At 31.8% G+C, this 25,079-nt stretch overlaps 5 protein-coding genes across 5 annotated transcripts; all 5 read left to right on the top strand.

The window, feature by feature from the left end:
- The first annotated feature begins 49 nt into the window (after positions 1-49).
- On the top strand, positions 50-4,587 carry LOC100797553 (proline iminopeptidase). The gene is made up of 10 exons (XM_003534490.5): positions 50-432; positions 1,629-1,765; positions 1,860-2,033; positions 2,308-2,544; positions 2,639-2,739; positions 2,818-2,890; positions 2,979-3,047; positions 3,126-3,233; positions 3,971-4,096; positions 4,248-4,587. The coding sequence occupies exons 1-10, from the start codon at positions 90-92 to the stop codon at positions 4,440-4,442; spliced, it is 1,563 nt and encodes a 520-aa protein (XP_003534538.2). The 5' UTR covers positions 50-89; the 3' UTR covers positions 4,443-4,587.
- An 831-nt stretch (positions 4,588-5,418) lies between these two features.
- On the top strand, positions 5,419-9,483 carry LOC100797012 (sphingoid long-chain bases kinase 2, mitochondrial). Its single transcript, XM_003534489.4, has 12 exons — positions 5,419-5,838; positions 6,305-6,381; positions 6,520-6,573; positions 6,658-6,717; positions 7,135-7,212; positions 7,347-7,393; positions 7,501-7,541; positions 7,700-7,784; positions 7,862-7,976; positions 8,079-8,201; positions 8,332-8,432; positions 9,078-9,483. The coding sequence occupies exons 1-12, from the start codon at positions 5,703-5,705 to the stop codon at positions 9,205-9,207; spliced, it is 1,047 nt and encodes a 348-aa protein (XP_003534537.1). The 5' UTR covers positions 5,419-5,702; the 3' UTR covers positions 9,208-9,483.
- Positions 9,484-11,479: 1,996 nt separating this feature from the next.
- Positions 11,480-13,304, top strand: LOC100796481 (probable WRKY transcription factor 43). The gene is made up of 2 exons (XM_003534488.5): positions 11,480-12,013; positions 12,812-13,304. The coding sequence occupies exons 1-2, from the start codon at positions 11,613-11,615 to the stop codon at positions 12,987-12,989; spliced, it is 579 nt and encodes a 192-aa protein (XP_003534536.1). The 5' UTR covers positions 11,480-11,612; the 3' UTR covers positions 12,990-13,304.
- Positions 13,305-16,929: 3,625 nt separating this feature from the next.
- Positions 16,930-18,557, top strand: LOC100795960 (desiccation protectant protein Lea14 homolog). The gene is made up of 2 exons (NM_001289232.1): positions 16,930-17,154; positions 18,250-18,557. The coding sequence occupies exons 1-2, from the start codon at positions 16,949-16,951 to the stop codon at positions 18,500-18,502; spliced, it is 459 nt and encodes a 152-aa protein (NP_001276161.1). The 5' UTR covers positions 16,930-16,948; the 3' UTR covers positions 18,503-18,557.
- Positions 18,558-22,500: 3,943 nt separating this feature from the next.
- Positions 22,501-24,613, top strand: LOC100819588 (S-adenosyl-L-methionine:benzoic acid/salicylic acid carboxyl methyltransferase 3). The gene is made up of 4 exons (XM_014762396.2): positions 22,501-22,798; positions 22,928-23,335; positions 23,769-24,023; positions 24,122-24,613. Exons 1-4 carry the CDS (start codon positions 22,721-22,723, stop codon positions 24,488-24,490), a joined length of 1,110 nt encoding a protein of 369 aa, XP_014617882.1. The 5' UTR covers positions 22,501-22,720; the 3' UTR covers positions 24,491-24,613.
- The last annotated feature ends 466 nt before the right edge of the window (positions 24,614-25,079 follow it).

Here is a 25,079-nt window from a genome sequence, read left to right as displayed (position 1 = left end):
GTCCTAGCAATTCAGTCAAAGTTAGAAAAAACCGTTCAGATTTTATCCACTCTCGCTTACCCTCACTTCGTCCCACTCGCAACACAACAATGCTGTTACTCCACGCGCCACCACTACCTTTTCTGAGAACATTGCTTCATTTCCCTCTTAATAGTATTCATCATTCTTCTCGCGCTTTCTCCTCACTATCTCACTTCACAAAACCCTTTTCTGTTTCCAATCGTTTCTCCTCACATTCTCGCCGAAGCTCACTCCAAATGAACGGAGAAGGCCTCGCCGCCGACGACTCCTCGCCGGATCACGTCACCAAAGACTGGTACTCCGTGCCGGAGCTCCGGTTGCGCGATCATCGCTTCAAGGTTCCTCTCGATCACTCTCTGGGACCCCATTCTTCTCCCAAGATCACTGTTTTCGCTCGTGAAGTCGTTGCAGGTAACATTAGTCAAAGTCAACTTTTTTTTCAATCGTTTTCCCTTGGTTTGATTGATTGCATTCGTTGTTTCTTCGTTGCCCTTGATTTCCTTTTTGCATGGAGGTTGAGTGATAACGAAAAGTTTTGTTTTTTGGTTTTAATCGTTTTAATTTGTGGGGCAAAAACTGGAATTTTGATGGTGGCTAATGAGTCAATGTGAGAATTGAAGAAAAACCCAGATGGGGTTTTTGTGATAGTGTATTAGGTTTGGGTTTTTGAATATTTTGTCAATGGGGTATCTGGGGCAGAATTTAATAGTGGCTTTTTGGATTATATAGTAGTTTTGAGTCGTTTATAGGCTGTGTTTGGATTGGTGTAAGAAGATGGAATGGAACGGGTTTAACATCCATTTTTGGATTGAAAAATAATGAATAGAATATGGAAGGTGTTGGAGCCCTTTAGTGTCATGGTATTGCTTCATTTTTAAAAGGTGGAGGTGTGGAACCTACTTGAGCTTTATAAATTAAAAACAAGGACTTGGGCAGTACCATAAAGTTTTTTGTGTTTGTGTTTGCTTACAATTCCTCAAGATCTCACTTTTCTGCGAGGGATGAGTGTCATTGGAGCAAAAGAGATTACGTTCCTTTCAAGTGAGAGACAAATAAACTCTTTTTTTACTATGTAATTGGGATGGTGTGCTCGGGAAGAGAACATGAGAGGAAGTTGACATGGATTTATTTGGATAATGAAGAAAGCTTTACATGGCATTACTGGTACTGGTAGAATATGTTACTTACGGGCATTGGGCAATTAATAATCGGTTCCCACAGGTACAGCCATTATGTTTCAGTGAGAAACATGGGTATCTTCTAGGATGCAAATCATACATTTCAATGATTTCATGATTGATTGTTGTGTGTTTTTTTAGTGTTGACCAGAACACTTAGGTATGTTGGCAACTAGAGCAGCATTGCATACCTCATGTCCAGAAGCATAAAGATTTCTTTAATATTCTGTTCATATTGTTTTATGTTTTAATTAGTCAGTCTTCAACAAAATCAATTTGATCCCAGTTTTTTTAATTTATTTTGTAATAAATTTTCAGTTTATATATTGCTTATTGGATGAGTGCTCATGCTTAGTCTTGTACATCACCCATTCATCCCCTTCATCACCTTGGCATGCTTTCCTTCAAAACTCAGTAATTTTGTTGCAGTTGGGAAAGAAGAGAAAAACTTGCCATACTTATTATATTTGCAAGGTGGACCTGGGTTTGAGTGCGGGCGGCCAACTGAATCAGGTGGATGGACTAAAAAAGTCTGTGAAGAATTCCGTCTCATCTTAATGGATCAGGCATGATTTGCTTGGCATTGATGTCATTTATCTTTGTGATATTGTAACAACTTTTTTGTATAATCTGTTCTGTTACTTTTGTACTTTTCTACAGCGAGGAACAGGCTTATCAACTCCGTTGACTGTGTCATCAATGTCACAGTTCAAGTCTGCTGATGAATTAGCTGACTTCTTAAAATATTTCCGAGCGGATAATATAGTAAACGATGCAGAGTTTATTCGAGTACGCCTTGTTCCAGATGCTGGTCCTTGGACAATATTGGGACAGGTATTTGAGTTATTGTTTTTTATAGGTATTCATTTGAGTTGCTGATTTTGATGCCTAACCAGTCTGGCTTTGCAATCTGTAACTTCTTCCTTTCCTTTCTTTGCCCGTCTCCTTGAAATTTAAAATTGATATTTATGAGTCCTGCTGTAGGCATTGCCTTATGCTTTTTTGATTTAGGAGCTTTGGTTAGAATGCCTTTGTACCTTTGAAACCAATATAGCCTTGGAATTCCATGCTTGCTTACTCTTCTTCCGTTCTTTTTTAATTGTGATAGAGCTATGGTGGATTTTGTGCAGTCACATATTTGAGTTTTGCACCACAAGGACTGAAGCAAGTCCTTATAACTGGAGGAATTCCTCCGATTGGCAGTGGATGTCCTGCAGATTCAGTGTACAAAGCAGGCTTTGAGCAAGCTATACATCAAAATGAGAAGTACTACAAGAGATTCCCTCAAGATATTAAAATTGTTCAAGAACTTGTTAATTATTTGGCTGAACAAGAAGGAGGAGGGGTGATTATCTGTCTCACATTTTTCTTATTGTTGTTAAACATGAAAATGTGAGCTATGTTCTGTCAAATCCTAATTTGCTTCTCTCTTTGTGCAGGTAGCTCTTCCATCCGGTGGCTTCCTAACTCCAAGAGGGCTGCAGACTCTTGGTCTATCTGGCTTAGGATCCAGAGCTGGTTTCGAAAGCATGCACTATTTGTAATGCATTATTACCTTGTGTGTTTTAGAACTATCTTGAATTAAATTTATTGATTTTTTTTGTACTAACCTTTCTAGGTTTGAGAGTGTATGGGATCCTACTTTAGTTCCGGGAGCACCAAAGAGAATAAGTTACAACTTCCTAAGTTCTGTAAGAAAAATGTTTGCTTTTCCGTGATTATAATCCTGAATTTCAAGTTTCCATCTGAATTTCAAGGGCCAATTTTCATTCTATGCAGTTTGAGAAGTGGTTAAATTTTGATACCAATCCACTCTATGCTCTTCTACATGAATCCATCTATTGTCAGGTAGATTTCTTTTTTGGTTCCTTGTTTATTGATGTTCTATGGTTCTCCTTCAACTCTGGTTGCTCATTCTCTCTGTAGGGTTCTGCTAATAAATGGTCTGCTAATAGTGTAAGGACTGCAGTTGGAGACAAGTTTGATGCAATTAGAGCTGCCAGAGAAAGACTCCCTGTACTTTTTACAGGAGAGGTAGGGTGTAAAGAATATCATTTTTCTTTACTTTGCACAAAGCATCTTAAATTATGCCATAAATATTGCATTAAAGCTATTCAGAGTAACAGCGGTGCATAGTATAGTATGTCTTTTTTTTTTTATTCTTCCACATTTCCTAGTGGAGAGAAACTGATTCTTGGTTAAAATAAAACAAAATATAAGAATATATAGCTGCCTGTAACCAAATATAGGTCTTATTTAGATAAGCTTCTCAATAAGAACCTATTAGAAAAGAAAAGAAAATAAGAAGGCAAAATGAATTAAGTTTCTCCTATAAGTTAAAACTAGCTCATGCATAAGTTAAAATCTAACTTTTGGAGAAGTTAAATGAGAAAGCTTGTATAAATTAGCTTATGCATAAGTTAATTTTAACTTGTGGGAAAAGTTTAACTCATTTTACCTTCTTATTTTCTTCTCCTATCAATGTTCATTGAGAAATTTATCCAAACAGAGTCGTAGAATTCAGTAACTTGATTGATGTTTGATGTGAATAATTCAAACCTTTTGTACATCTATAATGTTTATCAATATATGCATTCATTTAATGAAAAGATTTGGTTACAATTGGCATGCCATTTGGATATGGAGCATTATGCATGGCATTGCATTTCCCATATAGGTAATTAACCACTTAGTTGAATGCTAATCTGTTTATTTTCTTTTCTTTACTATTTTGAGGAGAAGATGATTACCGTGTTCATTTGCTTTTATAGATGATTTTCCCATGGATGTTTGATGAGATTCATGCATTGAAACCTTTCAAAGAGGCAGCTCATATATTGGCAGAGAAGAAGGACTGGCCCCCACTATATGATGTTCAGGTTCTGAATAACAACAAGGTAGCTTAGTTATCTGTTATACCTACAAAATTCCTAGCAAGACATGAATTATGATTGATACAACCTTAACAATTGAATATGTATATCAAGACAAGATGAAGGTGAGTCTCTTTAAATTTTTCTGTTGTTAACTTTGATCCAATGCTGGCAGGTACCTGTTGCGGCAGCTGTGTACTATGAAGACTTGTACGTGAATTTTAAGCTGGCCATGGAAACAGCTTCTCAAATAGCAGGGATTAGGCCATGGATAACTAATGAGTTCATGCATTCTGGCTTGCGTGATGATGGGAGCAAAGTTATTGATCAATTGTTGGGGATGCTAAATGGAAGGAAACCTCTATTTTGATCACCATTATACGTGTTTGAAAAAACAGTTGAGAAATAAGAAATTGCGTCTAGGATGTGGATGCTATAACTATTAAGTTCTCCCTAAATGTGAAAAATTATATTTGCCATGTGGAATCAAATACACTATACATCTCTTCTTTGCCTCCCACCATGTTTTATGCTCTTGGTTTTGGCTCCTTAGCCTTTGAATTTTGAAGTTTTATTTTCTTCGAAGTTGATAGAATCTTCCATTCTTCATGTTTAAATCGTAACGTTTTGCTTAGATTTCTTGAATGTCAGTGAGGTGTGGCCTTGTTTATGTTATTGATTTCCCAAACAAAGTATCTTATTTTTTAGTCAACGTACATATAAATGCTTTTAGTTGAATTTCGTTGACAAATTATACTATTTATGTATTTTAAGGAAGTAAAAGAGAATTTTTTTTTTGTTGGGATGCTAAAAAATGTATTCTCTCGTGATTTTAAAATGTATTCATGATTTTTAATAAAACTCTCTTTTAATTCTTTAACCAATATTTTTTTTAGTTATAACTTACTAATGTAACACATAAATTATTTATGTTAGTAATTAGTTTTTTTTATAACATTAGTTAAATAATTTAAATTATAATAATAAATAATTAAATTTAAATTATATATTTTATGAAAAATATGATTCAACTTCTAACTTTTTTTTTTAAAAAAAATTCATTCATTTTATTTTATATATTATTTGAATCGAAATGTAGTTAAAGGTTTAGTATATATAATTACTTAAAAAAGCTACATCTATACCAAAAAAAAACTTTAAAAGTTATATTTCAAATGAATTTTACTTAACTGATAGTAAAAAACAATGAAGTGTATGGAAATTAAATTTTTATAAAATAGAAAGAAATACAAAATTATTTTTTAAGGTCAAATAAAATATTTTTATACATATTTAATTTATTAACTTTTTTATTTTGACTGAGAATATTTTGACTCTATCTTCTTCTTTCCCTAAAATAACACAAGAACGAGCTCCCCAAAGCGATTTACACAGCAGAAGACACATTTAATAGAGTTAGTTGCGGCGAGGATTAGTACTGAAGCGGAGTGTTGAATAACAGTGATTTTACTGACTCAGAGCGATGCCAATGAAATGACAACAAGTCGCAAAGATGAGTGATATCTTCAGCAGAAGATAGGACCAACAATTCCTTTCTTCGTTTGTTCTTTTCTTTCTTTCCAAATTCCGCATAAGATTGCGTGCCATAGTTATCTCCAACATCATCATCATGATGGCATTGGGAAGAGGAATATATGTTGCTCACAACGTGTGTTTCAGATCAGAGCTTCAACCTATGGCACCCGACCGCATTGGTTCTTCCACTTCTCGCCAAAGGGACCTCGTTTTCGTCGTCAATCCTCTAGGTGTGTTGAGAAAATACAAATTTTTTTTTACTTTTTTCTTGTTTTTGAGCTGAATTATATTGTGGGGTGTTGGAATTTTAGCCACCCGTTACGAAAATGTACTTTTACCTAGTAAAGTAGAATTACCCGTTATTTCTTTGGGGATAAAGTTTAATTTTTTTGGAAACATTGGACCATAATTGGCGCTCAAATCAGTAGAGTTCTCGAATTCAAATTCTAGATATGCAGCAATTTTAAATCCTCGGCTTGAGCAGAATTTCTTTCTCTGATGATTGATGAAGGATAGCTGTGGTGTTTACAAAAAAAAATCAACAGTTAGTTTGAAAAAAAAAAACTTTAGAGGGAATTACGTTTCTGACATGATTTGTATGACTTTACACATGTTAATTGGTGATGTGAGTGCATATGTGAAGTAGTGTCTACTTACGAATTTATCAAAATTTTGAAACCAGAGCTTGGGTTGCAGGTGCTAATGGGAGGACGGGTAAGGAATGGAGGAAGTTAGTTCCGTATCTACGGTCTCGTCTTGGTAAAGAGTGCAATGTGAGTGGGTCTTGTTACTTCTGTCAGTGCTGTGTTATGAGTGTTTGTCTATTTGTTTTTGAGATGAACTCTGCAAGTTCATTTGCTTTGAGTGTTGTGTTTATTTGCAAGTTCATGATGTTTTTTGTTTTTGGGTAGATTTGTGAATCCATAACGTCAGGTCCTTGTCATGCTATTGACATAACGAGAGAGGTCAGTTTGGAGTGTTTGAGATAAGTTGGTTTTATGTCAATTGCTTCCAATGAGTTGTTAAATCGTTGTCCTTGCACTATGTAGGCTATAAGGGAGGGGGCTGATGCCGTCATTGCTGTTGGAGGTGATGGAACTCTTCATGAGGTGAAGACTGTTTTTTTATTTTTTTATTGTTGAGACTAAAGAATTTTCCAAGGGAATTCTTGAGTAGCATCCACCTTATCAGAAAGGGTTCATGTTCAACCAAGCTTATCTTTATTATGTTTGTTATAAAGAGAAATACTAAGTATACTTAATAATGAAAAGTGCTGTGGAAAGAGTGTATTAGAGAATATGTTGCAGTTATTTTCCTTGTTATAAAACACGTTTATTTTTTTGGTATACAATGGGGGCAACAAGGTTAGAACCTAGGACATTGTGCAGATTACCCAGTCTCTTCCACCACTAGGCTGACCCTAGTGGGTATAAAACATATTTATTTGATATCAAGTGAAGTTATTGATGAATTGCAACATTCTTTCTTAATTGTTCTCCTAATGCACCTCAGTTTATTACAAGCAGGTTGTTAATGGGTTTTTCTGGGCTGGAAAACCTGTTGTTAGTCAAGTGAAAGAGTCTACGCATTCAACTGCTCTTGGTGTGAGTACTTGCCACCAGAATGCAATATTCTCAGTTTTTATTTAATGCCTGGCATCTTAGATTCTGTCATCTGTAATACTTATACTGAATGGAATGCTTATTGAAAAATATAACTATGTTCTTGCTTTATACAGCTCATCCCCTTGGGAACTGGTTCTGATTTTGCAAGAACATTTGGGTGGTTAGTTTTTGTTTGTATCTTCATTCTCCTTGTGCATCTTATTTAAATGGAGCTTATTATCTCTATATAATTGAAGTGAACGGAACCATCTGTTGAGTCTTTTCCAGGAAAAATGATCCCCATGAGGCCATTGAACGTGTTGCTAGAGGTTTTTCCTTTTCCTTTTTCTTAATATAATATATAATTGCTTTATTATTTTATTGTAGCTGTGTAATAGCTCAAGCATGTTGATGCTGGCCTCAAATATTATGTTTCCATATGTTCTTTTAGTTTGTCTCGTTACGTTCTAATTTAGGTCTTCTTTAGGGTTGAGATCAAGGATAGATGTTGGTGTTATCACAGGAGAGAGTTGTGATCATCATTACTTCATAAATGTCGCTGACATTCATTTGTAAGGCTAAATTGGAAATTTCAGAATAAGTGTAACACATGGATCATATCTAAAGCATGCTTGACCGAATTTTACAGGAGCGCAAAGGCAGGTTTTTATGCTTCTAGGTACAAGAGATTTGGCAACCTGTGCTATATCATTGGTGCATTGCAAGCCTTCATCGGGCATCAAAACCAGGATCTGAGAATCAGGGTTAGTGGTAGTAGTTTGAGGTCCTGTATAATTTTAGTTTTTTCATGGTCTATGTTTGTGCACCAGAAGTGTCATGCTAGTTTTATAACATGAAAAATGCAGTTCAATGATGGTCCGTGGGAGACATGTCCTCAAGTGACAGCCCTTTGCATTGGAAATGCAAAATACTTTGGTGGTGGCATGAAAATTACACCAAATGCTGATCCTTTCAGCAGAAATTTAGAGGTGTAATACCTTTCTGTAAAATGTCAGATGAAAATTATCATCTATTTTGACTATACTGGCTAAACCTCATCCTAAATCCTGGTCATCTTTTTTTTATGAAGTTCATTTTTTTTTTCCATAAATTTTGCAGGTTGTGACTCTTCAGAACTTCAAGTGGTATGATTTTATCTTGAAATTACATAAGCTATATAGTGGGACACATCTCTCAGTTAAAAATGTATCTGATAGAAGGTATAATCTTTTCCAAAGAAGTCAATCTACCATTCTTAATGTTACCTTCCATTTCTACTTTCTAATTCTTGATGTTAAATATCAATTAATAAGTTTAGATGACTAATGAAATTTGATTACATGGTTTTCTCAAATCTGAACATGACAGAGATATTGAATATTGTTAGTGTAAGGTCAATTATCTTCTTTTCAAATTACCTGGTTAACTATGATCCTAATTATTTAAGTGGTTGTCAAAACCTACTCACTATCCTTAATAACCTGCTTTTATTGTAATGATGCAAAAACAAAAACCTTATCCCATTAGTGAGGTCGGCTACATGAATTGCACAACGTCGGTAGGAAATATGTTGTGAATGATCCATGTTTGGTATATCAACAAGTTTTAAGTTTGCTGCAATTCAGACAAAAAATTGTCTTGGATTTATTATTCTGTATAATTGTTTTAGTTGGATATAACTTTGTGTGTGGATGTGCCTTAACTGTACTAAATTACAACTAACAAAAAATGTGGAGGTAAGTACCTAGCAACAGGATTTTGTAGCGACCTTCAACAATTTACCATGTGCTAACTTTTTCAGCTCATGGAAGCTTAGGATTGTGCCATTGTGGTGGTACTCATCCAGATTGTTTTTTATATTGTAGTGTACTTTCTATTGAGGTGGAGGACATCTCAGGCAAGGGTGGTATTTATATTCAATCTGACGGGGAGCATTTGGGGTTCCTTCCAAAAAAGATTAGTGTTGTGCCTGCTGCTATTGAGATGATATTGTGATTTAACTGGAGAATGACAGAATCTGTGAAATAGAGATGATGCTGTTCATGCCTGTAATTTGGCAGATTTAGTAGAAGAAGGACGAGTTTGTTTTAAGTGTGTAGGCATCAGAGTAGGCTTCTTACATCTTTTGCTGTGGCCTGAGGGAGAGTAATTGCAATTTTGAATCAGCAATGTGTTGTCATATAATTTATTTTCTAACTGTAAAAACATTTTACAGTTATAGAATGTAAAATAAAGGTATAAATTAGAAAATCAATCAAGTTTATCATGTCATCAATATTTTGTATACTTTTCATTTGTATGACAATGTCAATTACTACCTCTTGTAGTATAGTTTTTTTACTTCAGATCTGATATTGCAGGAAAGTGATCATTTGGTTTAGAAAACTTTAGAACCAGTTCAATGTCAATACTATAAAACAGTGTATCAATTCTATTTTTTTTTTTTAAATTACTTGAAGAAACATGATTTTGAAGTGGAAAAATCACAAACAGAAATTTCTCTGAACATATTGAACCTTCAAAGCAATGGGCTTTATAAGCTGGTTAGCATGGTATAACTCTGAATCTGAACTTCTGGACATTGCTTCCTATGTTTTAAAATCTAATGGGGATGCTCATTAGAGGGATCTTGAACTTGATGAAGATGGGTCGGGCTGAGGGTCCAGAGCTGTCGATCATGCTACAGTTATGGATTTTTCATCATCATTTCCAATTCCTTGATATTGTTATATGGATGCTCTAACAGCTTTGGAACCTAGCTTTTTAGGTCTCCTTAATTAGCTTTTTTGAAGATGAAAATTCCTTGCTTAGAGCTGGAAATCTCAATCCCATGGAAATATTTTAACTTCTCCAAGCCCTTCATTTCAAAATGGTTGCTTGTTGGTCCTACAAATTTTGTTTTTCAGCTTATCATCACTTGAATTCGAAATCACTATTTAAACAAGAGTAATCCAGTGCAACATATCCATAGTAACTAAATGGTATCAAAGTCGGTGGTCTAATACCATGATATTATACATTTGAGCAAATGCGTGCCTTTGCAAATATATTAGGTTACTTGAGAGCACTTAGGAATTTCAGCTGTCTAACCGCGAACTTTCCACCTCCACAAGCTATTCCTTTTTGCTTATTCTAGCAAGGTATCTCAACATGGCATTATCTTTGTTTTCCTTCCCAAAAAGCAAAACAAAAGTATTACACTTACTCGTCTCTTATTTTAAAATAGTCACTTTTTTCATTTTTTAAAGAAAAATATATGTTGTATTTGAAATCATTTTAATACAAATTAGTCTTTTACATGATATTTTTTCTATCAGTGATTCTAGACATGATTAATAGTTAGTTTTAAGTATTTGTTATCAATTTCGTAACCTTATAAGATGCAATAAAGATTTTAGATGATGTTATGAAACTAATAATTGAGATATATTGAAAACTTCATTCTACATTCTAAAATAATAAAATCAACAATAACTGAAGTTAAACTTAGTTATTGGTGACACTAATAACTCTAATAATTGTATGAAGGACAAATATTCTAAGGAGGCATTCATAATTATTCACTTCTGTTAAGAAAATTATTTATATTAAAGAAGATCAAAGTGTAACTCATATTCTTCTTTTAAGAAAGAGAAATGTAATTTAAGCATATACGAATGGAGGAAAGAATTAAAAATTTACTCAACGAAAAAAAAAAAAGATAGCACATGTTCAACATCACCTAATTCACATATTTTTCTTTCGTGAAATTCATTGAGACTTTTGGTGTAATTGATAATCAGTTCTCATATAAAGTTAAAAATGATTTTTATTGAAAATAATTAATAAATTTATATGTTTGATATAAAAAATACTTTTTTATAATACTTTTTATTTTTAATTTATAACAATAATCTGAAAAACCGATGTTGACAAAACCCTAGAATATGAATCGCACAAAAATTACTAGGGCACATTTGACGTAAGCAAATTATTACATTGTGCAAGTTATATTGGTAGGTAAACAGTACATTATTTCATCTAGTGTGAGGAGAATGTATCCTTAGAGATGTACGAATAGTATGCTATAAGCTAGTTCTCTATAATCTTCCATATATCTTGCACCCAATGTTAAACTCAACTAAATCCAACTACTTCTGTTCAACTGCCTCTTAAGTTCACACCATAGCACATAGGAGACGTGTCCCACATGCACTATTTTTTCGTTATCATCAATGCATACACATTAGTGTATATATATGTACATGCTAGTGTGTATGTATGTGATGGCTGCCAAACCTCTTCTACCCTCCACCATCTTGCACTTCCCCTTTATAAGTTTCAACGCCAAAACATTCCCATTTTCTCTTCAGTCAATCTTCTTCTCGTACTTCATTGTGGAATTAAGAGTTTAGGACCCAATGGAAAGCCAAGACCCACCAAACCCACCACCCCAAAACAACCCTTTCATATTCACTCCTAATTCGATGTTGCAAAACCCTAATTGGGACCCTCAAGAGCAATCAGGGCTATGTGACATTGATTGGGGTAACCTTTTCTCTGCCCAAAACGGCTTATTGCTTAATGGGGATGCTAAAGATGCAATTGAATGTGCTTCTTCTTTTTCTTTTGTGGCTCAAAATAAGGGAGTTTGTGAGGAGGAAAAGGGAAACAAGGAGAAAAGGAAAGGTGGGAGGATGAAGAAAACAACACGAGTACCAAGGTTTGCGTTTCAAACGAGAAGTGCAGATGATATTTTGGATGATGGTTATCGCTGGAGGAAATATGGTCAGAAAGCTGTGAAGAATAGCACATATCCAAGGTATATGTGTGTGTGAAATGAAATTGATTGGTTTAATTTTCTTTTTTGTTGCATATATGCATGCATGCATGGTTTATGCAATTTTGTACGGAACAAGGGAGGATGATTCACGTGGGAACATACAAAAAGATGGTTCTCACCACATGAACTTAGATACGAAAACATAGTGAATCAATTGGAATAAGAATGATATTAATTTGGTCTAGCCACTACAAGAAAAATGGGATTTACCTGCTGTTGTTTTTGACTTTATCTTCAGTTTTAATCCTCGTTAGATGAATCTGGGACAAGTTGATAATTAAAAGGGAAAACTTAGATACAATACATAAAGTGCTGTTTGAATTGTTTTCTAATCAGAACTAAAGTTTCACTTCAATAATAATCTACATAATATTTTAATGTAAATTTTTATTATACAGATTATCAAAATATAACTTCAATTCTAATTTGAAAATAACATAATCTGCACCTAAGAAATTGTTATATCTAATTAAAAATGTTTTTCTTATAATGTTATTAAATTGATGATTAGAGGTGATATGTATACAGAAATATGCACTAAATTTTCAAGATGCTTTCATTAAGGTATGCATTTTCTCAAACAGGATAGCTAAAATATGTGATGAAATAAAAGTGATATTCATAAATTTAAAAATGATTCAACCAATTTCTTTAAACCATAAAATTTAAAATGAGACTACTGAATTAATAATTTGCATCTTGGTTAATTTTAATGAGATCATACTGAATGGCTTTGTGCTTCATTCTCATTTTGCATTGCGAAAATGGTCAATAAAGAAGCTACTACCGCTGCACGCATCACACGTGCAATGTGAAGAAACAAGTTCAAAGGCTATCCAAAGACACAAGCATTGTGGTGACGACTTACGAGGGAATTCACAACCACCCGTGCGAGAAGCTCATGGAAACTCTAACCCCTCTTCTCAAGCAAATACAGTTTCTTGCTAGCTTGTAACGTGGAACTGTGTTTCTCTGCTACAACTACAATATGCGTGCACGTACATATCAAGCACTAGAATTAAGTTTACTTATTCATATATATGTTCGTTGGCTTTCTAATTAATGTCACAGTACTCTCTATGTGTACTATATATATATATATATATATATATACTTCAAGTTAATTAATTACTGGTTTGATTGTGAATTTAACTTTTTTTATGAATCAATGTGTCCATATAGATCATGATCATGTGTCTGGGTAAGCAAACTTCTGTAAATTTTACAAGGTATATCATGCTTTACTTTCGAACTTTAGTTTTTCTTTGGATTCCTTGACCCGATTGTGTAAGCTTTGCATCCACACATTATGTTAAAAGAAAATTTGCTTATTTTGTGGTTACCTAAAGAGTGGTGTTGTACTGCTAAATAGTAGATACAACAGATATTGTACACCAAAAGTGGTGTTTAAATATTGGTTTTAATTAATGAGATAAATTGTGATTATATATAGGGATAGAACAGAATTACACAAATATTATTAATTTGCAATATGTATAAATTACTTGAGACTTGTTTTTAGAGTACAATTGCCACAAATGAAATTTGAACTTAGAGTTTCTTGCAAATTATTCTAAGCTGAGTACTTGCTCCGGTCTCTATTATAAACAAGAAAAAAATTATATAAATTTACTTTCTTAACAGTAGTACATTGTATGAAATACTAAAAGAGTGATAAAAATTTAAATCAATGCTTGAAAAAAAGAGAAATCAATGGAAAATAAAAAAGAAAGGGCATTTTAGGCCGAGTTGAAATTTGAAGAGGACTTAGAGGGGACTGCGTGAAAAAGTTCCGCGTAAGCTATAAAAAAACTCCTTTTACTAGCTTAATTAAAAGCTACTTATTTTAAAATTTTACTCTATAAAAACAATTATTTTATCCTTTAAGGGCTTTTTATGAAAAGTGTTTGACTAAACTTCTTTTATGGAGAAAATAAGTTAAAAAGAGTTGTACCAAACATTTCTAACAAATGTAGTTTTTGTAATCAATTTCACTATTACCCACATTGATTTACATTTACGAGGGTTTGGTAGGATAATTTTTTTTTCAATTCATACCTAGAAATCATGATTCTTGTAAACTATGAATCTTAATGTTTAATGTTTTATGCGAATAATAAAATTTATTTACTTGGCCATTATAAATATTTAAATAAATTCTTGGGAATTAAAAGAATTATATAATATTTTTATTTGTTGTCTTAATTTAATAAGAGTAACATGATATTCTTTACTGTAGAAAAAGAAAAATTAATTTCATAAAATAACATTCTCACCTCCTCACATGAAAATTTTTGTGAGAAACTAGTTAAAAAATATTATTTCCCAGAAAATTTGTTTTTAAAAAATAGATATTAAACATGAGAAATTAGTTAGAATTTCCAACCTTCCAAAAAATTAAAAGTTTCTCCACTATCAAATGCCTTAATTTTATTTATTTGTAAGGTATTTAATTTAATTTGTTATAAAGTAGAAGATAAACTGTAATAAAATAATTATTTTCTATTTTTAAAAGTAATTATGAAATATATAACAAAAATCAGATAAAATAAGTCAGAAGTCTATAGTTATTTTTTATATTCACCAAATTAATTAGAGATATCTTGTTCATCTTATATAACTTATCATTTCAAAATTTAATTCAATATCTAGCTAAACCATATTAATTACCATAAATCTCATCTACTAAAAAAAATAATACATCTAAAAATAACATTATCATAAGTCTCTACTTTGAATTCTAAAGATATTAATATAACTGCACTAAATATTTAAAAAGTGAATTTTACTATCTAATAATGGTCTTGCTATTTTTTTGCAGTTATAGTCGTACTTAACTTAAAAGATTAATTGTCTCTCTTAAATTATACATATAATTTTGTACCAAAAACTATTGCCATCCACCATCAACTAGAATTGTACTGAATAGAAAATGTCCAGCCCCGAGCCCACAACTCTATTAACTTTTGTGTATTTGTTATCAAACAAATCACAAATATCTTTTATACATGAGAATTCCATTCAAGAATCAGAGTAGTATAACTATGAGCGGTACAGTAAATTTTGTGTATTTTACATTCATCATCAAGTGTTACACAATAAAAACTTAAGTAATGCAATTTTTCTATATTACAAATATATTTGCACTTCTCTCAAAGATTTTTATTTATTTATTTTTACATATAAAAACCTTGAACTCAAATATATACCATATTAGCGACTGAATCAACCACCATTAATATATATATATATATATATATTATGATTACTAAAAAGATTTACTGATGTTTTTTTTTACTGCATTTACTTATGTTATATACCTATGAGTGCTTCGATCACAACTTTGGTACATAGCCAGAAAATGCCAAAGAATGAATAATTTGTTTTCAACTTTTTCATTAATTATTGCAGCACTTTATCCGAAAACAAAGCCAGATTCTACGTTTTGTTCTCTTTTCCGATCCCCTACATTATATACGTTTATTTTTGAATTAAATATACGATTTCTTTTCTTTCTAAAATTTCAAATAGGTATTCAAATATATTCTTGGATATCTGTACAAAAAAAAAAAACGATATTCTTGCATAAACTACGTTATCTAAACTTTTTTTCCGTTTTTTCTGGTGGATTTTTTTAGTGAACGGGTGTTATTTATTGTGACAAATTAATATAGGAAAAAGAATTTCAAAAGTCATACACTTTGCCAACGCCCAACGGAACATGAAAGTGAAGAGTGACCAATGAATCTTGTTGTGGCTCTCTTTTTAATTTCCTCCTTAATTTGAGGTTAATATTCCCAAAAGAAGAGAGAGAGAGAGTATCGTTCATCCTTATTACAAGGACTGGGCACGTTAAGCTTCACAATTCATTCACATTCACATTGTAGCTCCGTTAACAAGATTCACTTTCATCTATCCACTCACTAACGTGATCACACACTCATCATCATCAATAATGGCGGAGGTAAGTTTTCTCAGCAAAATATTTTCCCCTCGCTGCCCCCTAGCTTCTTTCGGTTCCTCCTTATTCCATGTTCAATAATTAATCATTCCTTTTCCAAATTTTTGTATCTGCAATTTGCATGTTGTTAATCTTTAACCTATCTCTTTTAGAAAACCGATGCATGTACTTGGATCGATCTATATATAGCGGATTCAATCATCGATTCCTGCATAAAAGCATTATGCACCAACCAATTTTACATCACTGCCAATTTTCCAAACAAAAAGATAATAATAAGGGAGGGTACTTGATTGTGTTTTTATTTCTAGCTTTTAAAAATTAGTTTTATTGAATAGAATAATTTTTAAGAAATAACTTTTATAAAGTAAGAGCGAATAAGAAAGATATGAAAGGAGAAGAAAGAATATAAATAATAAAAAAAAACAACTGCAGTAGTAAATCAAGATAATCTAGAGATGTTCTGTTTTTTTACTTTAAGAATTAAAAGAAAGGCATTAACTTTGCAAATAATTTTTTGAATTATTCTGGTCAAACAATTTTTTAATTGCAAAAAATAAAAATATGAAAAATTGTAATTATTTTATTTTTTTTATGAAAAATAACAATACATTAATTTTTTTATAATTAAGAAGAAAAATAAAAGTATTATTTTCATAAGGTAAAGTTTGGTCTAAATGGGTTGGTGTGCGGTAATTACAAGACGTGTAACACGTGTACACACTTCACTTACACGGATACACGACATGAAACGGAATAAAACGACGCCGACATCTTGGGATCTAATCCTATTCATCCAGATCCGCGAAGCCGGAGGGGACCACGTGCGACGAGACGTGGTCACGTGTCGGCAGCGTGTTACTGTTGGGCCTTTGCGTGTGTGTGCTGTTTATGTATTATTATAAGAATGCGTGTTGGTTTGGGGTGTGAGTCTAATATTTGCAGTGCTGAAAATGTCGCAGTTGTTGGAAAAGGCCAAAAACTATGTTGCGGAGAAAGTCACCAACATGCCCAAGCCAGAGGCGAGTGTCACCGACGTGGACTTCAAGCGCGTGAGCCGCGACAGCGTCGAGTACTTGGCCAAGGTCTCCGTTCAGAACCCTTATTCCACTTCCATTCCCATTTGTGAGATCAAGTACTCCCTCAAAAGTGCTGGCAGGTTCCTATCACTATTCGCTACCCCCCCTTTTTAATTATTGGATTAATTGGTTTTCTTTTGTCTTTGTGATCGAGTTAATCATCCACCATCAACCAATCATGGATCGGGTTGATTTGTTTTATGGTTGTTGGATTTTTTGCAGTATCTGCTTGTTCTTAAATGATTTAATACAAAGATCAATCTTCGGTTTGAGCTTAATCAAACTTAAACTTTCTCGTCCTTCCCCAGAAATCTACTGTGTGAAAATTGAATACAGTTCTCTCCCATAAATTTAGTGTGTTTACATTAATTGGAATTCGGTGCAGTGTTTTAATTTGTTTATTGTTATTTTATTTATTTATTTATCTTCTATATGTTTCTTTAAAACTATTTTTCATTTTTAATATAATCCATAGTATTATAAAAATCATCTATCCACAAACCACGTGTCAACATATTATCAATTTTATATGGGATATAAATATTTATTTGATTGTTGTGCTGATTTTAAGGACTCTTTTTTCAATTTGGGTGGGCATCAATTATTTTTTATTTGCCTTGTGCTCTCTTTTTATCTTTTTGTATGTTACTTTTCTGTTTTCATTGAAATGATTTCAATTGCTTCTTTTGGTCACGCAAAGTATATATATGAGTGATTGTTGTTCTATTTTTTTTAAGTTAATAATTACACTCTTTATAATATGAAATGTATATAACAAAGATATATAAGGAATGATTGTGGCTAGAAGGAAAATACCATAAAATTTATTCTTTCCACAATTTGGAAGCTCTTAAAGGATAAAGAAAGAGCTAAAAAAATTACTGGTTGTCGGTTGCACATACTTCTTCCAGATTTGGACAGAAAAGAGAGAGAGAGAGGAAGTTGCACATAGTTTGCATTCTTTAACTTTTTTTTTTTTTCTTAAAACGAAACATTGCATAAAGGAAGAATCCACTCCCTTATATCCATTGAAAAATCTGCATTTTTTCGTGTGATCGTTTAATTTTTGGTTTACATTATTTTTGTGTCCTTGATTATTTGTTACTTTAGATAAGAATTGATATTGTGTTAGTTATATTAATTATTTATATTTATTTTTGTGTTGAGTGGTGAAGGGAGATAGCAGCAGGAACAATACCTGACCCAGGGTCATTGAAGGCAAGTGACACAACAATGTTGGATGTGCCAGTGAAGGTGCCTCATAGCATATTACTGAGCTTGGCAAAGGACATTGGTGCAGATTGGGACATTGATTACCAATTGGATATTGGACTTGTTATTGACCTTCCTGTCATTGGCAACTTCACCATTCCTCTTTCTCAGAAGGGAGAGATCAAGCTCCCTACCCTCACTGACATGTTTGCCTAATTCCAACTAAAGGCTTAGAACAAAGAAAATAAATCAATAAATACATCCTCCATCATATTTTCCTGTTGTATCAATTTTGGATTTTAGTTTTGGTTTTCTCACTTCATTTTGCCTCTTTTTTTTTCTTTCCTGTATGGATGCGATAAACTACACATCATAATATTTAAAACACATATGGTTTTTGGTAATTCTCTTCTAAAAAATAAAAACAATAATTGTACTCCAAGAATTTGCTAAGTTTCACTCATTCAGAGGATAAATTATTAAATGGTTTGAGGACTATCATATTCTGACAAATAGTTACTTGTATTCAAAGTTTTTCTTGTTTGAAAACATACTTCCTAGCGACTGTGACCGTAAACATTGATGGTATTGAATAGTATTTTTCTCAGTCATAACAAGTGTATTGACGCAGAAAAGCAACCCTGCACATAATTCAGTAAAAAATTGAATTGAATTAGTTTTCATCTGGTTTAATCGATTTAATTTTATATTTAAATAGTTAAATTGATTTAAAAATTGATTCAAAATTAAATTAATTTTAAAAAAATGATTTTGAACTGAAGAAGTGAATCAGTTTCAATTTAATTTTGAAATTATTTTTTTAAATAAATAAATATTTAAATAAAAATTAGTTCGATCAATCAAACTAATTTTGTAAAAACAATTCGATTACTCGAATTTATTTTATAAAATAATATACTAACTTTTTCTTGAACTTAAAAAATAAAATCAATGGAAATCAACACAATTTGATCCTAAGATCGTGTTAGCTTTCATTTTCAAATGACCACTAATGAAAGTGAGATATTAGAGAAAAGATTGACAAATGTAATAAATATGGTGAAAGAATCTGAGACTTCAAGAAAAGATCCAGGGAGTGGCACAGCATTAGTTCTTGAGTTAATGTCTGATGTGACTTGTGACATGTTAGTTTTTGTTTTCTTTTCAAAACTGAACGTGACTAAGTAAGCCTAAAAAAAATACGAGCTGATAAAATCAAGAAAATTAAAGTTTAAGTACCAAAATCAAATAATCTTGTTTTACAGGTACTAAAACGTTTTTTTTAAGCTTCTTAAAAATAATCTAATTTAAACCTTTTATTCATTAGTTGTCTTTTATGATATTATTTTTTTAAAATATTAATACTAACATTATTTAGATCATTTTCGACATATTAAGTGTTGTATATAAAAAAAACTTAAATATATGTATTCATATAATATATCTTTTTTATTTTATTACTTAATATATATATATATATATATATATATATATATATATATTATCATATTTTTAAAATTTTACTATGCATGTCATTGATTTAAATCCATTCACAAACATGTCATATCTTTTTAGTTTGTGACATCATCATTTAACGGATTTAGAAATTTCATATAGTAAAAAAAAATTAAATTTAGGTAATAAACTGAAAAGATAATATATTATATGTATGAAAAACATATTTAAGTAAAAAAAATTCTACCAAAATACATAAAAAAATTATGAATTTGATTAAACAATCATATTTTATCCAAAATCATATGAAATTTTTTTAGAATATTCTTGTGGAAAAAATTTCAAGTGAATCACAAAATTCATTAAAAAAAACATGAAAATTCCACAAGAAAACATCATACGCAAGAAAAATCTGAAAATTCAAGTCATATTATAATAGCCTTCCAGTACAAAATGAGGACATAAAAGTCATGGAAAATGAGTTTGAAAATGTAAAAAAGAAAATAGTTTTATATTATGAAAAGACAATCAATTAATGAAATAGGCTGAGATTATGATTCCATCTTTTTTTTCTATGTTCTTCTTTACTTGTGCCCGAGTGCAAAGTAGGCAATGTTATCTTATGCTAAGGAGAAGATATATTGTTAATTTGGAGGTTAAGTAGAAAAAGATCCATACATAGTGAAACATTTATTAAAATAAAACTGGCAAGTGAAAGATGCCGGACTGGTCATACTATTATTATTGTGTTTATTTATAATTTATTATAGGCGTTTTTTGTTTTCAGTTATAGTAAAGTATTGTCTTTGATAAACAATGTTAAGATAATGAATTGCGAGAGGTAAAGGGATAGATACCCTGCATCTCCATTCTTCTTTTGAAAATTGTTGAAATTGAAAGCAAGTAAAGTGACCAAAACATACTGATTTTTTTTGGAAGAAGTTAAGTTGGCCGTAACATAAATTGTTCATGTATAGATTCTTTCTGCATAGGAGTGTTGTGGAATCAGATTCATTCTAGCATATATTGCCATTCAGCTGCTTTCTAATGGCTGTGCAGATTCTCATTCGTGCTATGCTTTTGGGTGTCAGAATATTGCTTCTTTCAAGTGGCCAGGAGTATTTTATAAACATTAATTAGCCCGGCCATTTCATTATATCTTGTAACTTTCAGAAATGCTTAGAAAACTTCCACTGGACCCTTAGAAAGTCCACCAATCATGTTCCAACCAGTAGCAATAAAATAAACCCCTATCCCCCTCCACTAACCCACCACGTATCAAAGGCACCCAAAGCTACACACCACTAAACCTCATAAAAGCCACTAATTGCGGACATGTCCCTATACAGCATCACCATAAAGAATTTCAATACCATTCATAGAAAGAGAAATGAAACCCCTTAAGTTTTGCATTTATCCAATCCCAAGATCTATCTATATTTGATTTCAGAAGCCGCAGAACCAATTAGCTTCTTCGTCACCAAAGATAATCTAATTTTTAACCGGATGTCAAATCATATGATGATAATATGATAAACTAATAAATTGTTATTAAGTGATGATATGATGACAAATTAATAAAATATCATGTTATTAAATAAATTTTTATTAATAATAAAATCAAACATAAAAAGATAATTATTTTACAAGTATGAAATTAACCCAAAAAATTATAAATATATATGCAGTGACTTTCCTTTTTTTTTTCTCTCTCTTTTTTATCACAAACTATTTTATCTATTTTTTTTTTTGTCGTCTTTTCCTCTCTTTCAACCCTAATTCATCGCATCCCATGTTAGAATTGGGGTAAAGTTTATCATTAGTTCATCCCTCGTTAAGAAACCAACGTGGACTTCAAGCGCGTGAGCCGCGACAGCGTCGAGTACTTGGCCAAGGTCTCCGTTTCGAATCCTTATTCCACTTCCATTCCCATTTGTGAGATCAAGTACTCTCGTCCTTCTTGAGAAATCTATTATGTGAAAATTGAATAAAGTTCTCTCTCATAAATTTAGTGTGTTATTACATTAATTGGAATTCGGTGCAGTGTTTTAATTTGTTTATTGTTATTTTATTTATTTATTTATCTTCTATATGTTTCTTTAAAACTATTTTTCATTTTTAATATAATCCATAGTATTATAAAAATCATCTATCCACAAACCACGTGTCAACATATTATCAATTTTATATGGGATATAAATATTTATTTGATTGTTGTGCTGATTTTAAGGACTCTTTTTTCAATTTGGGTGGGCATCAATTATTTTTATTTGCCTGTGCTCTCTTTTTATCTTTTTGTATGTTACTTTTCTGTTTTCATTGAAATGATTTCAATTGCTTCTTTTGGTCACGCAAAGTATATATGGGTGATTGTTGTTCTATTTTTTTTTTAAGTTAATAATTACACTCTTTATAATATGAAATGTATATAACAAAGATATATAAGGAATGATTGTGGCTAGAAGGAAAATACCATAAAATTTATTCTTTCCACAATTTGGAAGCTCTTAAAGGATAAAGGAAGAGCTAAAAAATTTACTGGTTGTCGGTTGCACATACTTCTTCCAGATTTGGACAGAAAAGAGAGAGAGGAAGTTTTAGAATACATAGAGATATAAAAAAATTACTGGTTGCACATAGTTTGCATTCTTTAACTTTTTTTTTTCTTAAAACGAAACATTGCATAAAGGAACAATCCACTCCCTTATATCCTTTGAAAAATCTGCATGTTTATTGGTATAAGAATAAATTTGAGTCCGTGCGACATGCGTGCATATATTATGTCACCACTCACCAACTCTCTCTCTCTTTTTTCTAAGAAAGTCATTACTCATTAGCTCTTATTTGACGGCAATGCTCTTAATCTATAAAAGATATATGGTGTCTAAATGTTCAGCATGAATATATAGCTAGGCAAAGAAGAGCAAAAGAAAATCACATTACCTGTCTCTGAAATCAGATTCACTTTGTTCTTCATCAATGGAAAGAGAACAACTATCCCTTCACATGAATGGTGGCAAGGGACAAAGGAGTTATGCAAACAACTCCTCACTACAAGTACTATATATCTTTATCTTCATATAAATATAATCAGATTTAATTAACTATATCATTTCATCACTGCTTGTAATTTTGTTTCCTTTTCTTCTATATATATCGATCTAATTAACTTCGATTTTCTTGCAGAGAACAATAATACGTAAAACCAGATCCATACTTGAAGAAACTATAACGAGGTTGTACTGTGATACTTTTCCTAATAATTGCTTAAAAGTGGCAGATTTGGGTTGCTCTGTAGGATCAAACACACTTCTTGTGACATCAAATATTATTGACATTGTTGATAACAGAAGCACTCAATTGAACCGTGAACCCCCCACCTTCCAATTTTATCTCAACGATTTATTTGGAAACGATTTCAATACCATCTTCAAGTCACTCCCTGGTTTCTATGAAAGATTGCTAGAAGATAAGGGTCACAAGTTTAGTCCATGCTTTATTAATGCAACCCCTGGATCCTTCTATGGGAGGCTCTTTCCCAGTAATTCCATAAATCTTTTTCACTCCTCCTACAGTCTACACTGGCTTTCTCAGGTAAAATAAACTAACTCGATCTTTTTTGTTTTCGTATAAGCTGTGATTGATATGTTATAAGGTAGTCATATTCACCATTGGTAGCTTCAATTGCATCTGATGATTCCATGAGATGCATTATAAGTTTTAAATCCGTATATAGAGACTAGTTAAATGCTCGTGATCCTTGCATGTATTTTATATTTAAAAATCGACGGCATATCTCTATAGTTTATATTTAAAAGTAATTAAAGTATATAGTTGGGTTGTTGTAGAGTATATGGTTGGGTTTGATATTAAAAAAATAAAAATTGAAAAGTATAATTAAGGTTTAGGATTTTCGTTGTACCTCCTTATATAATAATATTAATATAATATAATAATAATAAATAAATAACAAATCAATTAAACACCCTCTACATATTTTAGTCTATTTATTACATTTTGATTATAGGATCCATTATTGAGGTCTAGGGAGGTAGCATCACTTAACAAGGGCCATTGTCACATAGTTAGCACAAGCCCTCCCGAGGTATACAAGGCTTACCTTAAGCAGTTTCAACAAGATTTTAAATTGTTTCTAAAATCACGTTCGGAGGAACTTGTGCCTGGAGGAGCAATGGTCTTATTGTTTTTCGGTAGAGATGAAACTCCTAGAAGAACCTCTTTTGAAGTAACTAGCCTAATACTCAACGACATGCTCTTGGAGGTAAATAACATTTTTTTTAATGAATTATGCCTCCTGAAATTAATTATGTCTTTAAACATTACACAATAATTAATTAAGAAGGCATATATATATTGCAGGGTTTGATTGAAGAAGAAAAAATGGACTCCTTTAACATACCAGCTTATAAACCAACGGTTGAAGAAATTAGGCATGTGATTGAGGAAGAAGGGTCATTCTTTGTTCAACGGTTGGAGATTTTAATCTCGCCTTGGTACGAAGGCATAAATATTGAAGGTGGTGATGGTTTTTTTGTTAATGGAAATGTAAGAGCCGAATACATTACCAAGAACATAAGAGCAGTAATGGAGCCTCTCTTGTCTACAAAGTTTGGTGGTGAAGTTATAAATGAACTATTCATCAGGTTTAAAAAGAAAATTGAGCAAATAATGGAGGTGGAGAAATTGGAGGGTGCTACTTTGGTGATATCCATGACAAAAAATCATTGAAGATCATATCTGTTGCTCAAAAGATCTTAAAAACTTGTTTTTCTTCGTTTTGTGAACTTGTTTTGATTTGTTAAAATAAAGTTATGGAGCAGTGCATGATATAATAAAAGATGATTTTCCACAGAACATTTTCAAGATAACATAACAGCTATTTTGTGGGTTAGTAGAGAACATTGTAGAAAACATACTAGACGATTTTCCACAGAAATTAAATTAACGATACAAATATCGAGTGTTCTAAATAACAATTCAAATATAAAATATCTCATAATATCATATGCATATTTTAGCATCTATGTTATAAATGTTGCTATAGGTTATAATTTTACTAATTGTGAAAATGTTAGACAATCAGATTATTTTATTTAATTATTTGGCCTTATTGATTATTGAACGAATGACTGGTTCATATAATTACCCAATCTAAAAATTCTTTCAAAAGGTAGCATTTTCCTTAGATTACTGCATTAAATTTCATCATGTTTAACAAGGAACTTATACAACTTAATAATATGTTTTACTAGAAAATAAGTATATATACAAATCTCATAAGCATTTTTTAGTATGAGTTTAAATTATTAATGTATTT

This window comes from Glycine max, chromosome 9, assembly GCF_000004515.6.
Source record: "Glycine max cultivar Williams 82 chromosome 9, Glycine_max_v4.0, whole genome shotgun sequence".
NCBI lineage: Eukaryota > Viridiplantae > Streptophyta > Magnoliopsida > Fabales > Fabaceae > Glycine > Glycine max.
Note: the sequence above shows the minus strand (reverse complement) of the source record. Positions and strands in the feature narration are given on the sequence as shown.

What these genes read in the sequence shown, in the direction of transcription:
- LOC100797553 (XM_003534490.5), top strand. Translation starts at nt 90, where the DNA reads ATGCTGTTACTCCACGCGCCACCACTACCTTTTCTGAGAACATTGCTT. An exon ending in CGCTCGTGAAGTCGTTGCAG is followed by an intron (nt 433 to 1,628) that starts GTAACATTAGTC and finishes ATTTTGTTGCAG; the next exon opens with TTGGGAAAGAAGAGAAAAAC. An exon ending in GTCTCATCTTAATGGATCAG is followed by an intron (nt 1,766 to 1,859) that starts GCATGATTTGCT and finishes ACTTTTCTACAG; the next exon opens with CGAGGAACAGGCTTATCAAC.
- LOC100797012 (XM_003534489.4), top strand. Translation starts at nt 5,703, where the DNA reads ATGATGGCATTGGGAAGAGGAATATATGTTGCTCACAACGTGTGTTTC. An exon ending in TTTGCAAGAACATTTGGGTG is followed by an intron (nt 7,394 to 7,500) that starts GTTAGTTTTTGT and finishes AGTCTTTTCCAG; the next exon opens with GAAAAATGATCCCCATGAGG. An exon ending in ACCAGGATCTGAGAATCAGG is followed by an intron (nt 7,977 to 8,078) that starts GTTAGTGGTAGT and finishes TGAAAAATGCAG; the next exon opens with TTCAATGATGGTCCGTGGGA.
- LOC100796481 (XM_003534488.5), top strand. Translation starts at nt 11,613, where the DNA reads ATGGAAAGCCAAGACCCACCAAACCCACCACCCCAAAACAACCCTTTC. An exon ending in AAGAATAGCACATATCCAAG is followed by an intron (nt 12,014 to 12,811) that starts GTATATGTGTGT and finishes TGGTCAATAAAG; the next exon opens with AAGCTACTACCGCTGCACGC.
- LOC100795960 (NM_001289232.1), top strand. Translation starts at nt 16,949, where the DNA reads ATGTCGCAGTTGTTGGAAAAGGCCAAAAACTATGTTGCGGAGAAAGTC. An exon ending in TCCCTCAAAAGTGCTGGCAG is followed by an intron (nt 17,155 to 18,249) that starts GTTCCTATCACT and finishes TGAGTGGTGAAG; the next exon opens with GGAGATAGCAGCAGGAACAA.
- LOC100819588 (XM_014762396.2), top strand. Translation starts at nt 22,721, where the DNA reads ATGGAAAGAGAACAACTATCCCTTCACATGAATGGTGGCAAGGGACAA. An exon ending in GTCTACACTGGCTTTCTCAG is followed by an intron (nt 23,336 to 23,768) that starts GTAAAATAAACT and finishes TTTTGATTATAG; the next exon opens with GATCCATTATTGAGGTCTAG. An exon ending in TCAACGACATGCTCTTGGAG is followed by an intron (nt 24,024 to 24,121) that starts GTAAATAACATT and finishes TATATATTGCAG; the next exon opens with GGTTTGATTGAAGAAGAAAA.